Source organism: Nerophis ophidion, linkage group LG04, assembly GCF_033978795.1.
Source record: "Nerophis ophidion isolate RoL-2023_Sa linkage group LG04, RoL_Noph_v1.0, whole genome shotgun sequence".
Taxonomy (NCBI): Eukaryota; Metazoa; Chordata; class Actinopteri; order Syngnathiformes; family Syngnathidae; genus Nerophis; species Nerophis ophidion.
The window spans coordinates 28,594,714-28,617,786 of record NC_084614.1 but is presented as its reverse complement, the minus strand read 5'-3'; the positions used below and the strand labels follow the sequence as shown (position 1 = coordinate 28,617,786).

The window sequence follows — 23,073 nt, the reverse complement described above, 5'->3', positions numbered from 1 at the left end:
CATCACATTTTTCACCCTTGACTTTTGGTGATGGCATTGGGAATAAGTACTGCAAAACAGGCTTCTAGAGTTTAGTCTTTATTTGAAGGGACAATGCACAGAGACATTAAGCTCAAAGACAGATACAGTCGTGGTCAAAAGTTTACAAACACTTGTAAAAAACATAATGTCATGGTTGTCTTGAGTTTCCAATAATTTGTACAACTCTTATTTTTTTGTGATAGTGATTGGAGCACATACTTGTTGGTCACAAAATACATTCATAAAGTTTGTTTCTTTTATGAATTTATTACGGGTCCATTGAAAATGTGACCAAATCTGCAGGGGTTAAAAGTATACATACAGCAATGTTAATATTTGGTTGCATGTCCCTTGGCAAGTTTCACTGCATTAAGGCGCTTTTTTTTTGGTAGCCATTCACAAGCTTCTGACAAGCTTCTGGTTGAAATTCTGACCACTCCTCTTGACAAAGTTGGTGCAGTTCAGCTAAATTTGTTGGTTTTCTGACATGGACTTGTTTCTTCAGCATTGTCCACACATTTAAGTCAGGGCTTTGGAAAGCCATTCTAAAACCTTAATTCTAGCCTGATTTTTCCATTCCTTTACCACTTTTGACGTGTGTTTGGGGTGATTGTCCTGTTGGAACACCCAACTGCGCTCAAGACCCAACCTCGGGCTAATGATTTTAGTTTGTCCTGAAAAATTTAAAGGTAATCCTCCTTTTTCATTGTCCCATTTACTCTCTGTAAAGTACCGGTTCCATTGGCAGCAAACAGGCCCAGAGCACAATACTACCACCAGCATGCTTAACAGAAGGTGTGGTGTTCCTTAGATTAAGGGCGTCACCTTCTCTCCTCAAAACATATTGCAGGGTATTGTGGCCAAACAGCTCAATTTGTGTTTCAACTGACCATGGAACTTTCCCCCACAAGGTCTTTCCTTTGTCCATGTGTTGTCTGATGAAACAAAAACTAAAAAACACCATCCCTACTGTCAAGCATGGTGGTGGTAGTGTTATGCTCTGGGCCTGTTTTGCTGCCAATGGAACTGGTGCCATAAAGAGAGTAAATGGAACAATGAAAAGGAGAATTACCTCAACCTAAAATCCGCAGTTGGGTGTTCCAACAGGACAATCACGCCAAACATATGTCAAAAGTGGTAAAGGAATGGCTAAAATAGTCTAGAATTAAGGTTTTAGAATGACCTTCTTAAAGTCCTGACTTAAACATGTGGACAATGCTGAAGAAACAGGTCCATGTCAGAAAACCAACAAATTTAGCTGAACTGCACCAATTTTGTCAAGAGGAGTGGTCAAAAATTCAACCAGAAGTGTGTGTTTAAAAGTTGTTAATTTTGTAAGCAACGTGGGGTGACTGACTGTATCGAATGCCTTGCGGAGGTCTAAGAATATTGCTCCAACTACACCTCCATTGTCAAGGTTTTGTTTTATTGTTTCTAGTAGAAGGCAACATGCAGTTTCGGTCGAGTGACTTGCCCGAAGCCGAAACCCAAACTGCAAGGGATGTAGGAGGTCTTCATAGTCCAGATGTTCTGTGAGTTGCTCAACGGTCACTTTTTCAATTGCTTTAGATTTAACCGGGAGAAGGCTAATTGGTCTGTAGTTGTTGATGTCTTCTTTATTTCCTGCTTTATGGATTGGGATGATAGTGACAGTTTTCAATGTGGTAGGGAAAGTGTTTTCTGTTATTGATTGATTTATCAATGTTGTTATAGGAGCAGTAAGACTATACACGTTTTAGGAAGAAAGTTTCCGAATTGTATATATTTCTAGATCGTGAGCTTGATAATGTGGAGAGGATTTTGTTTACTTTTATTTCATTTATTAATTCTAAACTTAGTCCATCCTGAATAAATGGCAATTATTTGCACTGATTTTGAGGGAAGTTTTTATTCAGAGTTTGTACAGACTGGATGACATGTTCATTAAATTTACTACTTATGTCCAGACTGTCTGAGACAGTAATGTCATCAAAATTTAATGTTATAGTGTCGTTTCTTGTCTGCTGTCTTCTAGTGAGTTTGACAGTACTTTTCCATAACTGTCTAATGCTCCCTTTTGCAGCATTGATTAATTCTAAGTGAAAGTCAGCCCTAGCCTTATGCAGCAACGTTGTAACTTTGTTCCTCAAACGTAAAAATCTTACGATTCGTATTTAGACCTGTTTTAATCGCTTTTTGAGAGCTGAGTTCCGATTTTTAATTAGAGTCCAAATTGTTTCATTAATCCAAGGTATTTTTATTTTAGCACTTTTCTTTCTGGGTTTTGTTTTAGTGTATTTACAGATAATCTCTTTGATTTTTGTCATTAGGTCATCACAGGCCTGTTCGGAGCTTATCCAATGGGACAGTTTTAAGTTCGCTCTCTAGGAAGCATTGGTCTTTTGTAGAGATATAGGGCAAGCACTTTTGCGTACCTTTTTGGCTCTGATACCTTAATCTTGACAACTTCCATGTTATCAGTGTGATGTTATGGTCTGATCAGCCTGTTACTAAATTACAAGTCTTTTTTATGTGATCAGGTTTATTAGTAAATACCAAATCCACCGAAGTTTGGGAGGAATGTGTAATTCTAGTAGGGCTGCTTATCATTTGTGTCATGTGGAGGCCGTTTATAATATCCTTTAAGTTTTTTTCTATGCAATGTATTTAACACGTCCAGTTGCGTTCTGACCATCTTGCAATGACATTTGTATCACTTTAGAGTTGCAGTTTCTTCGATTTTGTTAGAATTCTTGATTGCTCAACCCATACACTGTTGGTCTGTAGCAAAGCAAATATTAAACGACTCTTCCTTCTTCCTCTCCAGACGGCAACGAGGTCTGCAACTCGGCATCCGCTACACCCGTGACCATTTCAGCTCCCATCTCCTCGGCGATGAACCGCGGCAATGCCAACAACCACCACGCCGTCACCATAGCCGCGCAGATGAACATCAGCACCAACACAGTCAACATCACGTCACCGGTCAGCCTCCAGCACCCGGTCACCATCACCGGGCCCGTCAACATCGCCTCAGTCAATATTCCCTCCTCTGCGCCCATGAATATCGCCCACTCGGTCGCAATAACCACCCCCATGGCAATGAATATTGCCGGCCCGCTCAATATTGCCATGAGACCAGTAGACAGCATGCCTTTCCTGTCCCAAGTCCTGCCGTCTTCCCCGCATTGGTAAAAGCAAAAGGAGCATTTAACCACAAAGCGAAACTCAGCCCAGCTCTTTTTTTTTCATACCCTACTGAACCTTTTTCCCCTGTACATCAAGTGAGCATGGATGCTGTTGTCCAGTAGGTGTGCAGCCAGGGGCCGCTCTCGAGTCAAATTTTACATGACTGTAGAGGCGCAACACTTGAGTAGAAACCAAGTAGGACTGACCTTAAATGAGGACAAGTTTAGGACTTAGCATAGTTGTTTGAAGTGCTGAAACTGTGATGTGTGCCATGACAGGCCAGATGAGGTGAAGCGGTTGTTTTGATCCTAACAGGTGAGACCAGGTGGATGAACTGAAACATCATCCATAGATTGCTCTCTTACGTTGTTTACTATAGCCTGCTAATCCATATTTAATGTAGGAAATGAGCATAGTAAAAAAGGACAGCAGCTTCCATCTGCTTCTCGGATAGTTACTATACTTTTGAGGTACAGCTAACATGTACATTTGACATAGTAATGTATTTTCATGTTTTAGGTTTTTACCTTTTTTGTTCTCTCGAATATGAAATGTTTGTATTTTTTTATTTGTTTTCGGCTCATGAAGGCTTGTTAATATGTTCTATGGTAGCTTTTAATGGTTTCCCCCAATGTAGTCGGAGTGGATGGAGTCTTGCACTGAACACATGTTTTACACAGGTGAAGAGCAGCAGTATTAGTTGACGTCTCACTCCTATCTAAATCTCTTTTGTTTACTTTATATCCTAATTCCCCAAAAAGCCTCACTCAGGAAGTCTCCGGAGGAATATATACTACACATGGTCATTCTGGGATTGCTTCGTTTGTATTACTTTTGGAAAAGCATTTGGTACCGTAGGAATTGTTTTTGTCAGAACAAAAAATGTCATTGGTGTAACAATCACCAGTGTTTACTTCCATTTGGAGATTCTTCTCTATAGCCTTCCACGAAAAATCCATTTATTTTTATTTGAGGTGCACAAATGAGTGGCTTATGTTAACATGTTTTTTTTTGTTGTTGTTAGTGATATTGTTCGCACTGGAATATCTTAGACCGCAAGCAGGTTCTATTTTTTGTTTGCCATAGTCCACATTTCAAGCTGCGTTTTTTTTTTTCAGCATCTCAAATTGATGAATGAAATGTTGAACTGGGCAGATATTTTTCCAGCCCTTAATAGTTTATCGTTATTAGGAGATGTTGCATGAAGAAGACTTTTGGTACACACTGCCCTATTTCCATCAGGGACGATGATAGTTTTTAAAGCATAACCGTCCATTGAGATGATTATTTGCTGTTTTATGGCATACCTACTGTACATTTGATATTTTTTTAAAAGAAAAACATCAGTGTCAGGCAGCAAAGATTTCCAAAATTGAGACTGACCTTGCATGAGCCCAAACACTATAGCTGTTAAGACATATTTTTCAAGAATGCCTTGTCTCGACAGTGGTGAAACTATTTGAGACTTTCAGTTTACACTGAACAAAATGCAATATGCATGACTTTTTTGTTTTTAACAAAATAGTGTATTTTTTTTACTTTATGACGTAGATACACTATAAATAGCTTATTTGCCAAATTTGAGCAATTAATGTGATAAACTGTCGAATTGAACACTCTGTATTTTTAAAGCAAATTGAAAACTCCCTGACCTTTTTTGTGAAAACTTTTGAATGTATATCTTTGTACAACACTATTTTAGGTCTGAGGATACAGTAGTGAAGATAGATGTGGAAGATAAAATAACACTTTTTATAATAAAACATTTTGTATTAGAACATTAACAATGGTAATTTTGTATATACTAGAAACAAGCTTTCTGGTTAGCGGAAAGATCAAACATTCCTGCATTTCAAAAAAAAAAAAAAAAAGTGTCCAATGATTACATGAACATTGCGCAATGTTATGTGCCTTTTATTTGGGTTGTCTGAATAAAAGAAAACCATCACGTGTGTATTCTTAAAATACTGCTGAGCAAACGACACATTTTGTTGCCAGGCACATAGATATAAAGTGGTCTGCTTCCTTTTTATTTTGTAGGACCAAACAAGGAATATTGCACAAAGTACTCAAACTAATAAGCAACTAGTTATTAGCAGCAGCGGTCTTCCAAACGTGCAGTATACAATTGTCCAGCAGATGGCGACTTTTGATCATAATTGTTAAACATGAGGCCCTGCATTGATTGCATTTTGTTGACATCAATTATCTCAGAGCTGCACGTAGTTGAAAAAATGTCTTCTAGTGAATGTGTACAACTATAAATTGGTCAAGGAACACAAGATTGCTGCAAGTTAGCTTGATGGGAAATCCTCTGCAGGATTGTCATCAATCTCCTTTAGTCTGAAGGTGTTAGTTCTCTGCTACGCCTGATAGCACAACCCTTTAAACAGCTTAAGAAGGCTTTTGGACAAGGACAGGATAATGTGTTCTTCAGCTGAGGGACTCTCAAGCCGGTTAGTGCCTATATGAGCATTGCCTTATTCACACACAATATGCAGTAGATTTATGTCAGTCTAATTATCAAGGAATTCAGAGGAGAAAGGAAAGATGAAGCAGAACAAACAAGGTGAGGTTTATTTTTGTTTCGTTTGCTTTTTCGAGTTGCTCATAATAGGAACATGGATTCCTAATGAAAAAAATAACCGCCATTCAGTCACATGATGAAATTGTCCAACAGGCGACTTGACACGTGCACTGTCGTGTGAAAGATAAGCACATACTCCTTCCTTCCTGTGAAGCAACATGACTATTTAGCAATGTTAAACGGCGAAATTGTTCATTTCTAACCAGCAACAGGGTATATCCTTCCTATCAGTAAACATATCTATTACGGTACACATAAGGGACAATATTGACATGAATGTGGTTACACTCTAGAGTAGTCAGTGTACAGCTTGTTTCCAGCGCCGGCCCCTCCCTACAGGCAAAACATGCACTGTGCGTGGAGTCCGTTTTGCGTGTATCACGTGTCAAATAATGAATGATAGAGTGCTTCGCGTGGAATTTTACTGACATTTTTCCTAGCCCCTTCCTGCTCCGTCAATGATAAGTAATGGTGAATATGTCTTATTGTATGTGAGTGCTTTGCTGATAATTTGCCCCGTCAAGGTTGTGCAAGGAGCATGTGTCTCTGTGTGTTTTATGTACATAAAACTGTATTTCACTGTAATTTCACAAAATACAGTGGTACCTCAACTTATGTGCTTAACTGGTTTAGCGATAGAGCTCCCAATTCAAAACATTCGTATTTCAAATCGGACACCTCCCATTGGAATTGTTTGAAATCAATTTAACTGGTACACGCCCTCACAAAACTAAAGTACAAACCCCGTTTCCATATGAGTTGGGAAATTGTGTTAAATGTAAATATAAACTTTGCGTCCATAACAATCCGGTTGGTTATTTTCCTCTTTGTTCCGGAGGACACCATGTCCACAGTTTCCAAATATAATTTGAAATGTGGACTCATCAGACCACAAAACACTTTTCCACTTTGCATCAGTCCATCTTAGATCTTAGAGCGGTGTTCCTCGGTGTTGTTGATAAATGGCTTTCACTGTGCATAGTAGAGTTTTAATTTGCACTTACAGATGTAGTGGCCAACTGTAGTTACTGACAGTGGTTTTATGAAGTGTTCCTGAGCCTATGTGGTGATATCCTTTACACACTGTCGGGTTTTGATGCAGTACCGCCTGACGGATCAAAGGTCTGTATATCATCGCTTACGTTCAGTGATTTCTCTAAATTCTCTAAACCTTTTGATGATTTTACGGACCGTAGATGGTAAAATCCCTAAATTCCTTGCAATAGCTCGTTGAGAAATGTTGTTGTAAAACTGTTCGACAAATTGCTCACAAAGTGGTGACCCTCGCCCCATCCCTGTTTGTGAATAACTTAGCATTTCATGGAAGCTGTTTTTATACCCAATCATGGCACACACCTGTTCCCAATTAGCCTGCACACCTGTGGGATGTTACAAATAAGTGTTTGATGAGCATTCCTCAACTTTATCAGTATTTATTGCCACCTTTCCCAACTCCTTTGTCACGTGTTGCTGGCATGAAATTCTAAAGTTAATGATTATTTGCAAAAAAAAAAAAATGTTTATCAGTTTGAACATCAAATATGTTGTCTTTGTAGCATATTCAACTGAATATGGGTTGAAAAGGATTTGCAAATCATTGTATTCCATTTATATTTACATCTTAACACAATTTCCCAACTCATACGGAAACGGGGTTTATACCACTGATAATCGCGCACACACTAGGTGTGGTAAGATTATCCTCTGCATTTGACCCATCACCCTCATCCCCTAGGAGGTGAGGGGAGCAGTGGGCAGCAGCGGTGGCCGCGCCCGGGAATCATTTTTGATGATTTAACCCCCAATTCCAACCTTTGATGCTGAGTGCCGAGCAGGGAGGTAATGGCTCCCATTTTAATGGTCTTTGGTATGACTCAGCTGGGGTTTGAACTCACAACCTACCGATCTCAGGGCGGGCACTGTAAATTTTAGAGTCTAAAACAACACAATCTTTATGAGAAAAGTATGCTTTAAAACGATGAAATTGTACAAAATTAATACAAAAGAATGTAGTACATACGACTACAGTAGTTGTACGAAGGAGAGTGGATTTATACAGTATCTCCTTCCAGCTGCTTTTCAGTCAAACACACCATCAGCAGCTTCTTCATTCTTTCATTTATACATGTCCGACTTTTGGATATTATTTTAAAATCTGTGTTAGACTTTTTCCTGCTTCAGTATGGTGCATACTAGCAGCAGCGGCTTGTTTCGCCAAGTTGGCGACATGTTGTGTTTGATTATTTATCAATGACTATTATCTTCTTCTTTTCAACACTGTCCTTCACACTCATTTTCTTATTTCCCATTGTTGGAAAACACATTTACGTCCATCTATAGCTAAAAGCTAACGCTAGAGAGTGAGGCCATAGATCAGGGGTCGGCAACCCACGGCTCCGGAGCAGCGTGTGGCTCTGTGATCACTCTGATGTGGCTCAGCATCTAAATTGCTGACCCCAACGATTATTCCGTGAGGTTTCCGGATTTTAGTTCCTCACTCAGAAATCACCCGGGGATAACATTCTCCAATTTTCACCTGGACTTCAACACTGAGGGTGTGCAGTGATGGCAATTCCTTTAACCTCCTCTACAACATGTCGTCAAGCCCGCTTTTACATCACGCGATCTGCGTGTGGACTGGTCACTTTTTATATTAAGCCTCTGTTAACACACGAAAGTGCCTGCAACACATACTTATTCAACAGCCATACAGGTTACATTGAGGGTTGTAATACAAACAACTTTAAAACTCTTACTAATATGCGCCACACTGTGAACCCACACCAAACAAGAATGACAAACACATTTTGGGAGAACATCAGCACTGTAACCCAACATAAACACAAAAGAACAAATACCCAGAATCCCATGCATCCCTACTATTCCGGGCTACATTATACACCCCCGCCAGCAGCAAACCCCGCCCCCTCCAACCCTGTCCACCTCAACCGACGCACGTAGGGTGGGAGGATTTGGTGCTAGCGGGGTGTATAATGTAGCCTGGAAGAGTGGGATGCATGGGATTCTGGGTATTTGTTCTTTTGTGTTTATGTTGTGTTACAGTGCTGATGTTCTCCCAAAATGTGTTTGTCATTCTTATTTGGTGTGGGTTCACAATGTGGCGAATATTAGTAAGAATGTTAAAGTTGTTTATATCACAACCCTCAGTGTGACCTGCATGGCTGTTGAACAAGTATGCCTTGCAGTCGTTGGTGTGTGTCTGCAGAAGTCTCATTCGACATGTGACTAGGCTGGCAAGCTGATTAAACGTGTTGTAGAGGGCGATAAAGGCAGCACCTTCAGAAGATGCCATTATTATTGTTAATCGAGGGAAATCCTGCAAACATTCGCAGATGGTTGATCTGACATTGGGTAGCCTTTCGGAATATTTTGGAGGGTTGGCAAATGTGATGCTGTCAAGCGGCATTTAGATAAAACTCGCAGACCCCACAATCATTAAATTTTCATATTAAGATGCGGGCCGCGTGTATGAGACCCCTGGTTTATACATAGCACAGTGTAAAAAAAAACTGTATGCAGTGTTATTTCATTTGAATTTTCCAAAGAGTTTTGTGGCTCTCATTGTTTTCTTTATTTTGTAAAACGGGTCAAAATGGTTCTTTGACTGGTAAAGGTTGCCAACCCCTGCCATAGATGCTTGAGGCGGAGGTTCACTGTAACATTCGCTACACCAGCTATTGCTGTATATGCCTGTTATTAAGATGTTTGCTTGCAACTTAAAGCATGACAATTTGCCAAGAAACCTCTCTTATATCCAAAAAAGCACAAAACATGCATCAAATTAAATTCTGGTTTGTTTGTTTGTCTCTTCTATCTGAATGGATTTATGAACAAAATGTGTTTAATGTTAATGTGTAATGTAAAAATAAAAAAAATGATCGCCAAAGATTATATATATGGGATTATGGATGTGCGCAACATGGAATAGATCACTGAAAAAATCTAACTACAAACCCCGTTTCCATATGAGTTGGGAAATTGTGTTGGATGTAAATATAAACAGAATACAATGATTTGCAAATCCTTTTCAACCCATATTCAGTTGAATATGCTACAAAGACAACATATTTGATGTTCAAACTGATAAACATTTTTTTTTTTTTCAAATAATCATTAACTTTAGAATTTGATGCCAGCAACACGTGACGAAGAAGTTGGGAAAGTTGGCAATAAGTACTGATAACGTTTAGGAATGCTCATCAAACACTAATTTGGAACATCCCACCGGTGTGCAGGCTAATTGGGAACAGGTGGGTGCCATGATTGGGTATAAAAACAGCTTCCCAAAAAAGGCTCAGGCTTTCACAAGAAAGGATGGGGCGAGGTACACTCCTTTGTCCACAACTGCGTGAGCAAATAGTCAAACAGTTTAAGAACAAGATTTCTCAAAGTGCAATTGCAAGAAATTTAGGGATTTCAACATCTAGGGTCCATAATATCATCAAAAGGTTCAGAGAATCTGGAGACATCACTCCACGTAAGCGGCATGGCCGTAAACAAACATTGAATGCCCGTGACCTTCGATGCCTCAGACGGCACTGTATCAAAAACAGACATCAATCTCTAAAGGATATCACCACATGGGCTCAGGAACATTTCAGAAAACCACTGTCACTAAATACAGTTTGTCGCTACATCTGTAAGTGCAAGTTAAAGCTCTACTATGCAAAGCGAAAGCCATTCATCAACAAAATCCAGAAACGCCGTCGGCTTCTCTGGACCCGAGATTATCTAAGATGGACTGATGCAAAGTGGAAAAGTGTTCTGGGGTGTGACGAGTCCACATTTCAAATTGTTTTTGGAAATATTCGACATCGTGACATCCGGACCAAAGGGGAAGCGAACCATCCAGACAGTTATCGACGCAAAGTTCAGAAGCCAGCATCTGTGATGGTATGGGGGTGGATTAGTGCCAAAGGCCTAGGTAACTTACACATCTGTGAAGTCACCATTAATTCTGAAAGGTACATACAGGTTTTGGAACAATATATGCCGTCTTTTTCATAGACGCCCCTGCTTATTTCAGCAAGACAATGCCAAGCCATATTCAGCACGTTTTACAACAGCGTGGCTTTGTAAAAAAAAGTGTGCGGGTACTTTCCTGGCCCCCCTGCAGTCAAGACCTGTCTCCCATCGAAAATGTGTGGCGCATTATGAAGCTTAAAATACGACAGCGGAGACTCCGGACTGTTGAACGACTGAAGCTCTACATAAAACAAGAATGGGAAAGAATTCCACTTTCAAAGCTTCAACAATTAGTTTCCTCAGTTCCCAAACGTTTATTGAGTGTTGTTAAAAGAAAAGGTGATGTAACACAGTGGTGAACATGCCCTTTCCCAACTACTTTGGCACTTGTTGCAGCCATGAAATTCTAAGTTAATTATTATTTGCAAAAAAAAAATTTAAGTTTATGAGTTTGAACATTAAATATCTTTCTTTGTAGTGCATTCAATATTCAATTAAATATGGTTTGAAAAGGATTTGGAAATCTTTGTATTCCGTTTATATTTACATCTAACACAATTTCCCAACTCATATGGAAACAGGGTTTGTACAAAGCCCATCTCAATTAGATTGTTAGTATTCTTGTTACAGTTCTAACTATTTACAGTGAAACAAAGCAACATCTACATAACACAACAAAATGTACATGACATACTGCAGCAGCGCTTCTTAACCTTCTTGACCTCGGAGCCCGACTTTTCCACTACAGAGGGGCACGGGTCCCACTCAAATGTCCATCCATCTATTTTCTACCGCTTGTCCCTTTCGAGGTCGCAGGGGGTGCTGAAACTTATCTAAAATATTAACACTGTATTAATATTCTTACTGTTGATCTTATTTAATACTTAAATTCACACTACTTACATATCAACTGATATGAAAGGATCTGTTAATAACAAAGATAATTATCGAGGCTTAGGTCAGGCTGATAAAAAAAATACATAGTTTGTGGCCTTTTTTGTCATGGGACCCAGAATGTCTGCTGTGTGTCGTCCTTGTACTCGGTACTTATCACAAAAAAAGAGAGAACTGTTCATGCCAAAAAGCCACACTGTTCAGGAACGACCCATTACTACAATACACACACACACCCACTAAGGTCAAAATCAAAGTTTTTCAACAAGGGGTGCGTGACCCCTGGAAGTCCAAAGAAGTGCTGCATGGGGTCTTGAAATTATATTTATGTATATATATATATATATATATATATATATATATATATATATATATATATATATAGGAGGGCGAGAGAGGAAGTCTGCCACAACCATCCGCGCGCCCGGCCTGTGGACCACCCGGAAGTTGTATGGCTGTAATGCGAGGTACCATCGGGTGATCCGTGCGTTTGCATCCTTCATCCGGTGGAGCCATTGGAGCGGTTTGTGGTCCGAACAGAGACTGAAGGCGCGCCCCAGCAGGTAGTAACGGAGGGCCCCGACCGCCCATCGGATGGCGAGGCACTCCCTCTCTACCGTACTGTACCTCGCCTCCCGGTCTGAGAGTTTCCTACTGATGTACAGAATGGGGCGGTCGACACCCTCCACCCGCTGGGACAGCACCGCCCCCAGACCCCTGCCCAATGCGTCCGCCTGCAGACAAAAGGGGATGGTGAAGTCAGGCATACACAGTACCGGTTTCTCGCAGAGTGCCGTCTTTACCTGCTCGAACGCCCGCTGGCACTGCTCCGTCCACTGGACCAGCTCTGGGGCACCCTTTCGGGTGAGGTCAGTTAGTGGGCTGGTTAAGTCCGCGAACCGAGGAATAAAGCGGCGGTAATATCCCGCCAGGCCCAAAAACTGCCTCACCTCCCTTTTTGTCTTGGGGGGTGGACAGGCCGCAATCGCAGCTGTTTTATCTAAGTGGTACCCCAGGTACTGTACCTCTCTCCGGCCAACCGTTGGCGGTGAGCCCCGCCCGCCTCAGGGACTCGAGCACAGCCCCCACCCACTGCATGTGCTGTTCCCAGCCGCTGCTTTGGATGATGACGTCATCCAAATGTGCGGCCGCGTATGCCGCGTGGGGGCGCAGCACCCGGTCCATGAGACGCTGGAACGTGGCGGGGGCACCGAACAAACCAAACGGCAGTGTCACGAACTGGAATAAACCTTCCGGAGTGGAGAAGGCCGTTTTTTCCTTGGACTCTGGTGATAAGGGAATCTGCCAGTAGCCCTTGGTTAAATCCAGTGTGGTGAAAAAGCGAGCAGTGACTAGCCGATCCAGGAGCTCGTCGACCCGGGGCATTGGGTACGCGTCAAAACGTGACACCTCATTCACCTTGCGGTAATCCCCACAGAAGCGTACGGAGCCATCCTTCTTTCCCACCAGAACGATTGGGCTACACCACACGCTGTGGGATTCTTCTATCACCCCCAGTTCCAGCATGGTCTTTAATTCTTCCCGAACTACTTTGCGCTTGTGCTCGGGAAGTCTGTATGGTCGAGTCCGCACCGTAACCCCCGGGCTGGTCTCGATGTGATGTTGGATGAGGTTCGTGCGGCCGGGCCGCGCGGAGAACACATCAGAAAAGCACTGTTGCAGCGCTGCAACATCCGCTTTCTGTCTGAGCGTGAGGTGATCATCACAGGGGAGGGGAGGGGAAGGGGCAGAGCGCGGGACCTCTGGCCCCAACTCCTCCTCCTCTCTTACTACCGTCACCATGGAAACAGGCTCCGCCTCCTTCCATGCTTTCAGCAGATTGAGGTGGTAAATTTGGGTGTCTCCGCCCCGGTCCGAGCGCCGAACTTCATAGTCCACATCCCCCACTTGCCGTGTGACCTCAAAGGGTCCTTGCCATCGCGCAAGTAATTTAGAGCTGGAACTGGGAAGTAACAAAAGGACTTTTTCTCCCGGTGCAAATTTTCGCAGCTGGGTTCCCTGGTTGTACGTGCGTTTTTGGCGTTCTTGGGCTTGGAGCAAATTCTCCCGTGATAAGTGCCCCAAAGTGTGTAGTTTTGCTCTCAAGTCCATAACGTACTGGACTTCAGTTTTACTGGAGCTCGGACCTTCCTCCCAGCTTTCCTTAATTATGTCCAGCACTCCACGCGGCTTACTGCCGTACAACAACTCGAATGGTGTAAAACCTAGGGAGGACTGGGGTACCTCTCGCATCGCAAACATGAGGGGATCCAGCCATTTGTCCCAATTTTGTCTGTCCTTGTGCTTGAACTTACGGATCATGGTTTTTAGCGTTTTGTTCAAGCGTTCCACCAGCCCATCTGTTTGGGGGTGATACACGCTGGTGCGGATCGCTTTGATACCCAGTAATCCGAATAGTTCCTTGACTGTGCGTGACATGAAGGACGTGCCTTGGTCGGTCAGGATCTCTTTCGGGATCCCGACCCGGGAAATAATTTGAAACAGCGCTTGCGCTACGCTCCTTGCGGAGATGGAGTGTAGAGGCACTGCTTCGGGATAGCGCGTTGCGTAATCCACTAGGACTAACACAAAGCAATATCCCCGTGAGCTCGGGTGCAATGGCCCGATGAGGTCCATGCCTATTCTTTCGAATGGGACCTCTATAAGTGGTAATGGGGGCAAGGGCGCCTTCGGGACGGCCGCTGGATTTAACAGTTGGCATTCCGGGCAGGCGGCGCACCAGCGGCGCACGTCTGCCCGAATGCCCGGCAATATAACCGGGCCATTACCCGATTGACTCTTTTGTCGTAACCCGCATGTCCAGCCATTAGGTTCACATGCGCCGCCTGGAAAACTATTCCCGGTGGCGTTTCGGCACCAGCAACTGGGTGATCTCTTCTCCCGTCTGAGTGTCACGGGTCACTCTATACAGCCTATCTCATAATGGAGAAATGCGGGAATACCCGCGCCGCTCCCGGGCGCATTAGCTGACCGTCAATATAGTCGACTTGGTCCAAGGCCGCGCGTAAAGTTTCGTCTCGCAACTGCTCGAGGGGAAAATCCTCCGTAGGATGCCAATAGGGGGGCGGGGGGGGGGGGGCGTCCCGCGAAGCCCCCGCCGGTTCCCGCTCGGCAGTGGCGGAAGGCCCCGCCTCGCCACTGAGAACCGCGCGGATACTCCCTTTTCCTACGGTCCGTGAACGCCTCCCCACACATTGCGTCACAAGAAGTGGAAACCCCGGCCAATTTGTCCCTAATATTATGGGAGGCGTAAGGTGCACACTTACAGCAACCTTCACACTATGCTTTTGTCCCCGATGCCAAATTTCTACTGGAACAATGGGATACGTGTGCACATCCCCATGAATACGTCTAATTCGCCCCTGTGTTGCCTGCCTCAACGCCCCGGGCCGAACCAGGTTTTGGTGGATCATGGTTTGTTTGCACCCCGAATCCACCATTGCCCGGTATATACTCCCTTGAACCCTTACCGGGACACAGTACGCCTCTCCTGGATCGGAGGCGGGTGCTGGGGGCTCGACCACCCGTATCACCTGCCCCACCTCCATCAGTGAGCACTCCCTGCGCACGTGACCAGGTTGGCCGCACCCCCAGCACACCGGCCCTGGCGTTCGAGGTGCCGTCTGCGGGGGAAGCCCTTGTTGCGCAGCGCCGGAAACCTGGACAGAGGGAGGAATGTTATATACGTTATACACCCCGTCTCCCCCCTCAATAGTGCTGGAGGATGACGTGGTGTGTGTATGTGTGTGTGTGTGTGTGTATGTCCCTGTCCGGGCCGACAACCTGCTCTACCGCGGCCTCCTGCGTCTGCCAGCTCCGTCTCCGGAGTGCGGAGATGGGCCGCTCGGCCGCTTGTGGTGCTGCTCTGGATCTGTCGGCTGCCCGTGGCGCTGGTGCGGGTCTTTCGGCGATCTTGTTGCTTCCTTCACGGTGTACCGCCAGATGATCCTCGGCCAGGGCCACCGCGGCCATCAGGTCCTGCGGGCGATGGTACCGCACCGAAACGGCCGTCCGGGCTGGGATGGCCTCCACAAACTGCTCCAGGAGGATCCGCTCCAGCATCTTGCTATCGGCCTCCTGGGGTTCCAGCCACCGGACGGCCGCATCCCAAAGCTGCTGCGCCAGCACGAACGGTCGATCCTCAGGCCCCAGTCGCATGGCCTGGAACCGGCGTCGGTGGTCCACCGGGTGAATGCCGATGCGGTCTAATATTGTCCGGCGTAGGTTGGGGAAATGCACCCGAGCGTGCGCTGGGAGACTAAGCGCCGCCCGCTGCGCCTCCCCCACCAGGAGCGGCAGCAGCTTGACACCCCACTCGGTGTCCAGCCAGCCGCATGCTGTCGCTGTGGTCTCGAATACGTCGAGGAATACTTGCAGGTCCTCTCCCTCTGACATCCTCTGCATGGCGGTCCCCTTCTCCTTCTCCTTTCCTCCGGACTGGCTCACCAATGCTTGCAGTACCTGCGTCTGTTGCATGCTTACCTCCATCTGCTGCTGGGTGGCTGCCGACACCTCCGCCAGCACTCTTCCCAGTGCCTCCAGGGGGGTTGGGGCCGTCATCCTTCCTCGGTCCTTGCTTGGTTGGACGCCAACTGTGACAGGTTGGTGTCTTGGGGTCCTCAGGACCGAAGGATCACAACAGGAGTTCAAGTTGACAATTATTTTTAATCTTTTTACACACAATATTTCTTCTTTCGTTTGTTCCCAAAAGGATCTTTTCATTTTTGAATTTACACAACAGTTCATGTTCGTCGTTCGCTCCCCAAGTCTTTTCAGTCTTAGTTCGTTCACTCACAAAGTTTTTAACTCGCTCAGTCCTCCCACAACCCTTCTGGCGTCCTTTGCACCTCCTGGGGTCCTTCTGGCTTTTCAGCCCCGCCCTGCAGTCACCAACACTGCTAAATAGAGACAGGTGATTAAATAACTCGTTCCAGCTGAGGTATCCACTCACCTGTCATCTTGCTTCCAGCCGGCTCCTGTGCATGCCATCGCCGGCAGGCGGCGCGTGACCACACCCCGCCTCCCACACTGTGTTTAGCTATTCCTTGTCCTCCAATGTTGGGGCCTGTGGGACCATTAGGTGGATTCCCAAAATAATAATAATATGATACAGTATTATAAGAAGCAAAACTGTTAAGTTCCTCTTTACCACTGCAGCTGATAACTTTCAGAGTCTGATGGCAAAGCTGTGTTCCTTGGCTGGACACCATGGAGTCTGTGCTGCGAGGACATAACGACCCCTTTCAAACTCAAAAGTTGCATAATAAGAAAATAAGCCCTGCTCTTTTGATGTATTTGGTGCTGCATCATCCCCTCAGGTTGCACCAGTACAGATTAGCTTTGTTCTTTTTTGTTGTACCACCCGTGCATAAACTGATGTAAACGCCGACTTTGCTTTTCATTTGGCACGCAGTGTTGATGGGCGAGGAGGAGGACGGGCAGATGGAGAGAAGGAACAGTCCAATAGAAGTGACTCACGTTCTATTGTATAATCAGCCTATATTCAAAGAAGGAACATCACACCTTCTTTGCTTTAATGAGTTGTGCGTGTGCCACTTTACATTCTTTTTGCAAAAGTTGGGCTCTGCCTGACAATGATTTGATAAACGTGAGGACCTAAAAGTGATTCACATTTCATTTGTACTCAGTTTTTACACGTTTGGTTGACTGCCTTCAAACAAGTGTGAGTGGGAGGAAGTAGTGATGGTGTTGAGCGCCACCTGTTGAGTCCCCGTTATGGGTTTTGCTCATGCATTATCCAGGAATCACATCTAATACCATTCAAGGTCGCAGGTCACAACGTGTTCTGTTCAACTTCACCCCAAATGCGTCCACCACTCATGCAAACATGAAGCAAGGCCTTGTCCTAAAATGTGTTGGTAAACGAGTACGCAAATATTGGGATTTTTTTCTAAAGAGTCACTGGTTGTCTAGTGCAAGGGTCTGCAACCTTTACCATCAAAAGGGACATTTAGTCCACTGTAAGACAAAATAAAAATAGTCTGGAGCCGCTCAACATAAAAACAAACAAACAAAAAAAACATAGGACTTCCCAGCAGGCACAAGACGTTAAAAGAACGTTGACAACTTGTTGAATTAGGTCCTGATGTTGAGCAACTCAAACCAATTTTGGGTTCTGACGTTGATATGACCATTCAATTTTGGTCATTTACTCACCAATATTTCACAACACAAATACAACGTTGAAACAACATGCTTTTTGGCAACATTTATTCAATGTCAGTTTGAGACGTTGATACAACCATTGACATTTGGTCATTTCCCAACCAACAACGTGGATCCAACATTGGACACCAACCCAGTGACATCCCACTGGGTTGTTTTTCCTTGCCCTTATGTGGGATCTGAACCGAGGATGTCGTTGTGGCTTGTGCAGCCCTTTGAGAAACTTTTGATTTAGGGCTATATAAATAAACATTGATTGATTGATTGGATGTTGTCTCAATTTTCAAATACAACTATTTTGCAACGTTGTTTGGTGGTCAGTTTAAAAAAAAAAAAAAAAAACATACCGTATATTTTGGATTATAAATTGCTGCGGAATATACGTTGCACCGGCCGAAAATGCATAATGAAGAAGGAAAAAAACATATATACGTCGCACTGGAGTATAAATCGCATTTTTGGGGTAAGTTTATTTGATGAAATCCAAAGCTTACTCAATGGCCTAGTGGTTAGAGTGTCCGCCCTGAGATCAGTAGGTTGTGAGTTTAAACCCCGGCCGAGTCATACCAAAGACTATAAAAAAATGGGACCCATTGCATCAAAGGTTGGAGTTGGGGGTTAAATCACCATAAATGATTCCCGGGCACGGCACCGCTGCTGCCCACTGCTCCCCTCACTTCCCAGTGGGTGATCAAGGGGATGGGTCAAATGCAGAGGAACAATTTCACCACACCTAGTGTGTGTGTGACAATCATTGGTACTTTAACTTTAACTTTGATAGGCATTCGAAAGGCAATTTAAAATACATAAAGAATAGTGAACAACAGGCTGAATAAGTGTACGTTATATGACGCATAAATAACCAACTGAGAAAGTGCCTGGTATGTTAACATAACATATTATGGTAAGAGTCATTCAAATAACTATAACATATAGAACATGCTATACGTTTACAAAACAATCTGTCACTCTTAATCGATAAATCCGATGAAATCTTCCTCGATGTCGCTTCTAAACAACTCTGCCAACTCCAAAGGAATGCGCCGCTTCCTCTTGTCGTTTTCTGCAGCATATTTCACTACGTCCATCTTGTAATCTGCAGTACATGATTTCCTTTTCGGTGCCATTTTTGTTCAGCCATTCTCAGTTATTATAAGTTACCGCCAACGATGAAATCATCAATTTTAATAGCTACGGCAGTAGCATATAGCAGTTAGCATCCATTACCCACAAAACACTTCTGCCATGACCCTCCCCCGCCAAATTCTTATTGGTTGACTTGTATGTGACGATTGCTGACGTGTGTGTGACGATTGCTGACATTTTCTTCGTCTCTTCCGCGAATGAGATAAATAATATTATTTGATATTTTACGGTAATGTGTTAATAATTTCACACATAAGTCGCTCTGGAGTATATGTCGCACTCCCAGCCAAACAATGAAAAAAACTGTGACTTATAGTCTGAAAAATACGGTATGTATAATCAACGTTGTATCAATTTCTTGTACCTGCTGGGAAAACTCTGGTCTTAGAGCAGACCTGGGCATTTTGTGGCCCGCGGGCCACACCCGGCCCTTTTTGTGTCCCTGTTCGGTCTGCGTGATGCCAATCATGAATTACAAAATAAATTAAAAAAATTATCTATGTCGAGTGTGCAATACAACGGCGCTGCTTTTGTTTTGAAAAGCGTTATTTGTATTACTTCCGTGTGGACGTAGGCGCGTGCGAGATGTGAGTGAATGTGAACAGCGGCAATCAAGATTTACAAAATAATTTTTTTAAAACATCCATGTCGTGCGTGCAATACAACTGTGCTGCTTTTATTTTGAAAAGTGTTATTTATGGGTGTATGTCCGTGTGTAACCTGTGAGTGAAGGTGCACACAGCAAGTGATGCCCAGTTACCCCCGAGATGTCAGCTCACGCTAAAAAAAGAAAAGTTAATGATGAATGCCATGTTTTCAACAAGAAATGGACTGCCAAGTATTTATTTACATAGATGAAAGGTAAAGCCGTGGGCTTAATTTGAGGTACACAGGTTGCTGTGTTTAAAGAATATCATTTGAATCGCCACTACACGACAAAGCACAAAGAAAAATACCAGCATCAATAAGGACCTTTTGCCAAATTTCACACCCTCGGAGATGTAGCCGTCAGGACAAGTTTCGTCATTCCTCACAAAATCGCCAGAAAATGTGAGGCGTTTTCCGACAGAGAGTTTATCAAGGAGTGCTTATTGGACTCTGTTGCGCTGATACGCCCGGAGAAAAGGGGTGCATTTGAGAACGTGTCACTCTCCCGACGCACCGTAACGAGGCGGGTTGAGGCCATCGCTGGAATCTTGGAGCTTCAGCTGAAGAACAGACAAGCACCCAGAGTAGAGTAGACTCAGCCAGACTGCCTCTGGGCAAAGCTGCAATTTTCCATGCCAATAAAGCAAGAAGACAGTGCTCAAAAGTACAGTTTGCATTGAATTTGCCATAAACATGCTACCAATTAGCATTAGGGATTTTACATGGCGTTTTCAACGCCTCGAAATTAGGTCATGAAAATGCACGTAACAATCACACAGCTGGGGTATAATAAGTAGAATACTTACATTTTAAACACTTTGTTGGACTCAACAAAAGAAAAGACCTGCACATTCAGCTTAACGGCAAAGGCTACTTCCTGGCAACACACCGCAGTCTACACACCACTGCCATCGCCTTTGAGTTGCAGCTGCGTGCAAAGTCTACTATACACTGCCGTACAGTACTTGCAAATGAGACACAGAAGTGTAAGAAAACAAGACAACATGTACTTGCACTGCAATGTATGATTGGATGGACAAAATAGTGGAGGCCTCCATGCAAAATGTGTTTTTCTTGATTGACCAAGATATGTTGGGGAAGACTATTGCTCTAGTATTTATTGCTCAAAGTCGACTTGTGTATACTCTGAAACAGAAAAGAATACATATTTTCAGGCCCTGTTTACACACAGGATAAGGTTTTATTATCCTTATCCTGTGTGTTCTTGGGATGCAACTCCGTATTCTTCTTCCTCCAAACACGACGAGTTGAGTTTATACCTAAATGGATACATGGATGATACAGCAGAGGATTGGGAGAATGTCATGTGGTCAGATGAAACCAAAATAGAACTTTTTGGTATAAACTCAACTCGTCGTGTTTGGAGGAAGAGGAATACTGAGTTGCATCCCAATAACACCAAACCTACTGTGAAGCATGGGGGTGGAAACATCATGCTTTGGGGCTGTTTTTCTGCTAAGGGGACAGGACGAGTGATCCGTGTTAAGGAAAGAATGAATGGGGCCATGTATCGTGAGATTTTGAGCCAAAACCTCCTTCCATCAGTGAGAGCTTTGAATGGTTGACCAAATACTTATTTCCCACCATAATTTACAAATAAATTCTTTAAAATTCCAACAATGCTAATTCCTGGATTTTTTTTTCACATTCTGTCTCTCACAGTTGAAGTGTACCTATGATGAAAATTACAGACCTCCGTCATCATTTTAAGCGGGAGAATTTGCAAAATTGGTGTCTGACTAAATACTTTTTTTGCCCCACTGTATATTCTGGATATATTCTGCGACATACATGGCGTACAATAACTGTTACAGTCTGCTTTGCCAGTACAACTGCATTTGATGGTTTCCGTAATCTTCCCTCGACAGCCAGGTAATACAAAGCACACACAACCGTTTTTTTTAATCACATCCACGGGTGCTAGCATTCTTTTTGACTCTCCTTTGACAAATGGACAACGTTTTTGCGCAAAGTATAATCACAGCTGACCTGGACATTGGAAAGTTCTCTTGTCGTCTGAGAAGTGTTGTATCCCAAATAGCTGCAATCGCTTTCTCTTAAGGTATTCATGTGTGACACGGGCATGTCTGGATGACTCGCCTTCATATTTCCAGTTGTTAGCTCCGAGCTTTATTTTGAAGCTGGCTGTGGCGCGTTCTTTCTGACGTCACTTCCTGTGTGGGCACGGGCTTTCTGGCGTCACTTCCTCTCCGACCTCAGTTTGTAAACGATCAATGAGTCCATACAAAGCTAAGAACCAGAGATTCAAGAAATACACAGCTGACTTACCCATGTAAAAATTTCTCCGAGGAGCGGGACCTTAAACGCTGGTTTAGTGTGGCTGACATGGGGTTTAGGCTAATTAATTATTAGTTTAAGGGGTTAAACGACAATGTTTCATGGTAATTCCTCCCAAATGACTGTAGTTAGCCAGCAGAAGTTGAGTAAAACCATTGCACCATCCGCTCAGACTGCACATGAAGTTATGAACTACGAATGTCTCGCACATTACAAGCTAGATACGGTAGGACCACTCCAGTCCGAGGGTATGGTGCAGGACTGTATGCATTTATACATATTTAGATATAGAAACATACTCTGCAACCAGCCCTGCGTGGGGTTTGCCTAAGTCAGCTGAGATAGGCTGCAGCTGCATGACATGTCTCAATACTTTTGTCCATTGAATGTCATGTAAGTCTGGCTTGTTGCTACAAGGAAAGGGAATATTTTTTGTCCAGTTGAGCGTTCCGCATAGAAATTCCTAATTTTCTACTGATGTAAAAGTAGAAAATGCATGCTATGTCCTTGCTGTGGTTAGGCCCAGCACATGTCTGATAAACAATGACAACTTCTCTTCTGCGAGACTCATGACAACACTGCAACATTTGAGCTTGTAGGCGGAGCAAAACTATGGAGTGACTTAGGCAAGGAAGTGAAAGAAGATACTAGTATGAGTCCATTTTTTTATTTATTCTAAATATTTATATATTTATCGTTTCATGAAAACCACAAAAGGTACAGCTTACCTGTGACCATCATAAAAAAATGTATGAATTAAAACTGTAGTTGTATTTGTTTAATCGCTAAACTATATTTAATATTTAATTGATTTAATATTAAAAAAGTAGTATTCCCTATTCCCTTTTATTACGTACACTTTTGTGAGCAAAATAAAATCAATAGGGCAAAATAAGAAAGCAAAAAGAAAAACGACATTCAAATACATGTATGTGTTTCAGACACAACAAACCAAAAACTATCTCAATTGACACAATAAAACAAAAACAAAAAAAAACACATTAGATATAATATTGTCATTTGTAAAAAAAACTATTCGGATATTAAAATACATTTTAAAAAAGCATTTTGCGTGTCCGAAAATGGGCAGAAAGAGG

The 23,073-nt window shown here is 43.4% G+C and overlaps 1 protein-coding gene across 2 annotated transcripts in view; it reads left to right on the top strand.

The window, feature by feature from the left end:
* Positions 1–5,107, top strand: part of LOC133551264 (vascular endothelial zinc finger 1-like) — a 53,285-nt gene extending 48,178 nt beyond the window's left edge. The window contains exons 5-6 of one of the 2 annotated variants that reach the window (XM_061897781.1): positions 1,460–1,553; positions 2,828–5,107. In XM_061897781.1, coding sequence (XP_061753765.1) covers positions 1,460–1,553; positions 2,828–3,311 — 578 coding nt within the window. In that variant the 3' untranslated portion in view covers positions 3,312–5,107. The remainder of the gene's footprint in view (positions 1–1,459; positions 1,554–2,827) is intronic. The other variant, XM_061897782.1, reaches the window with a different exon arrangement.
* Positions 5,108–23,073: the final 17,966 nt, after the last annotated feature.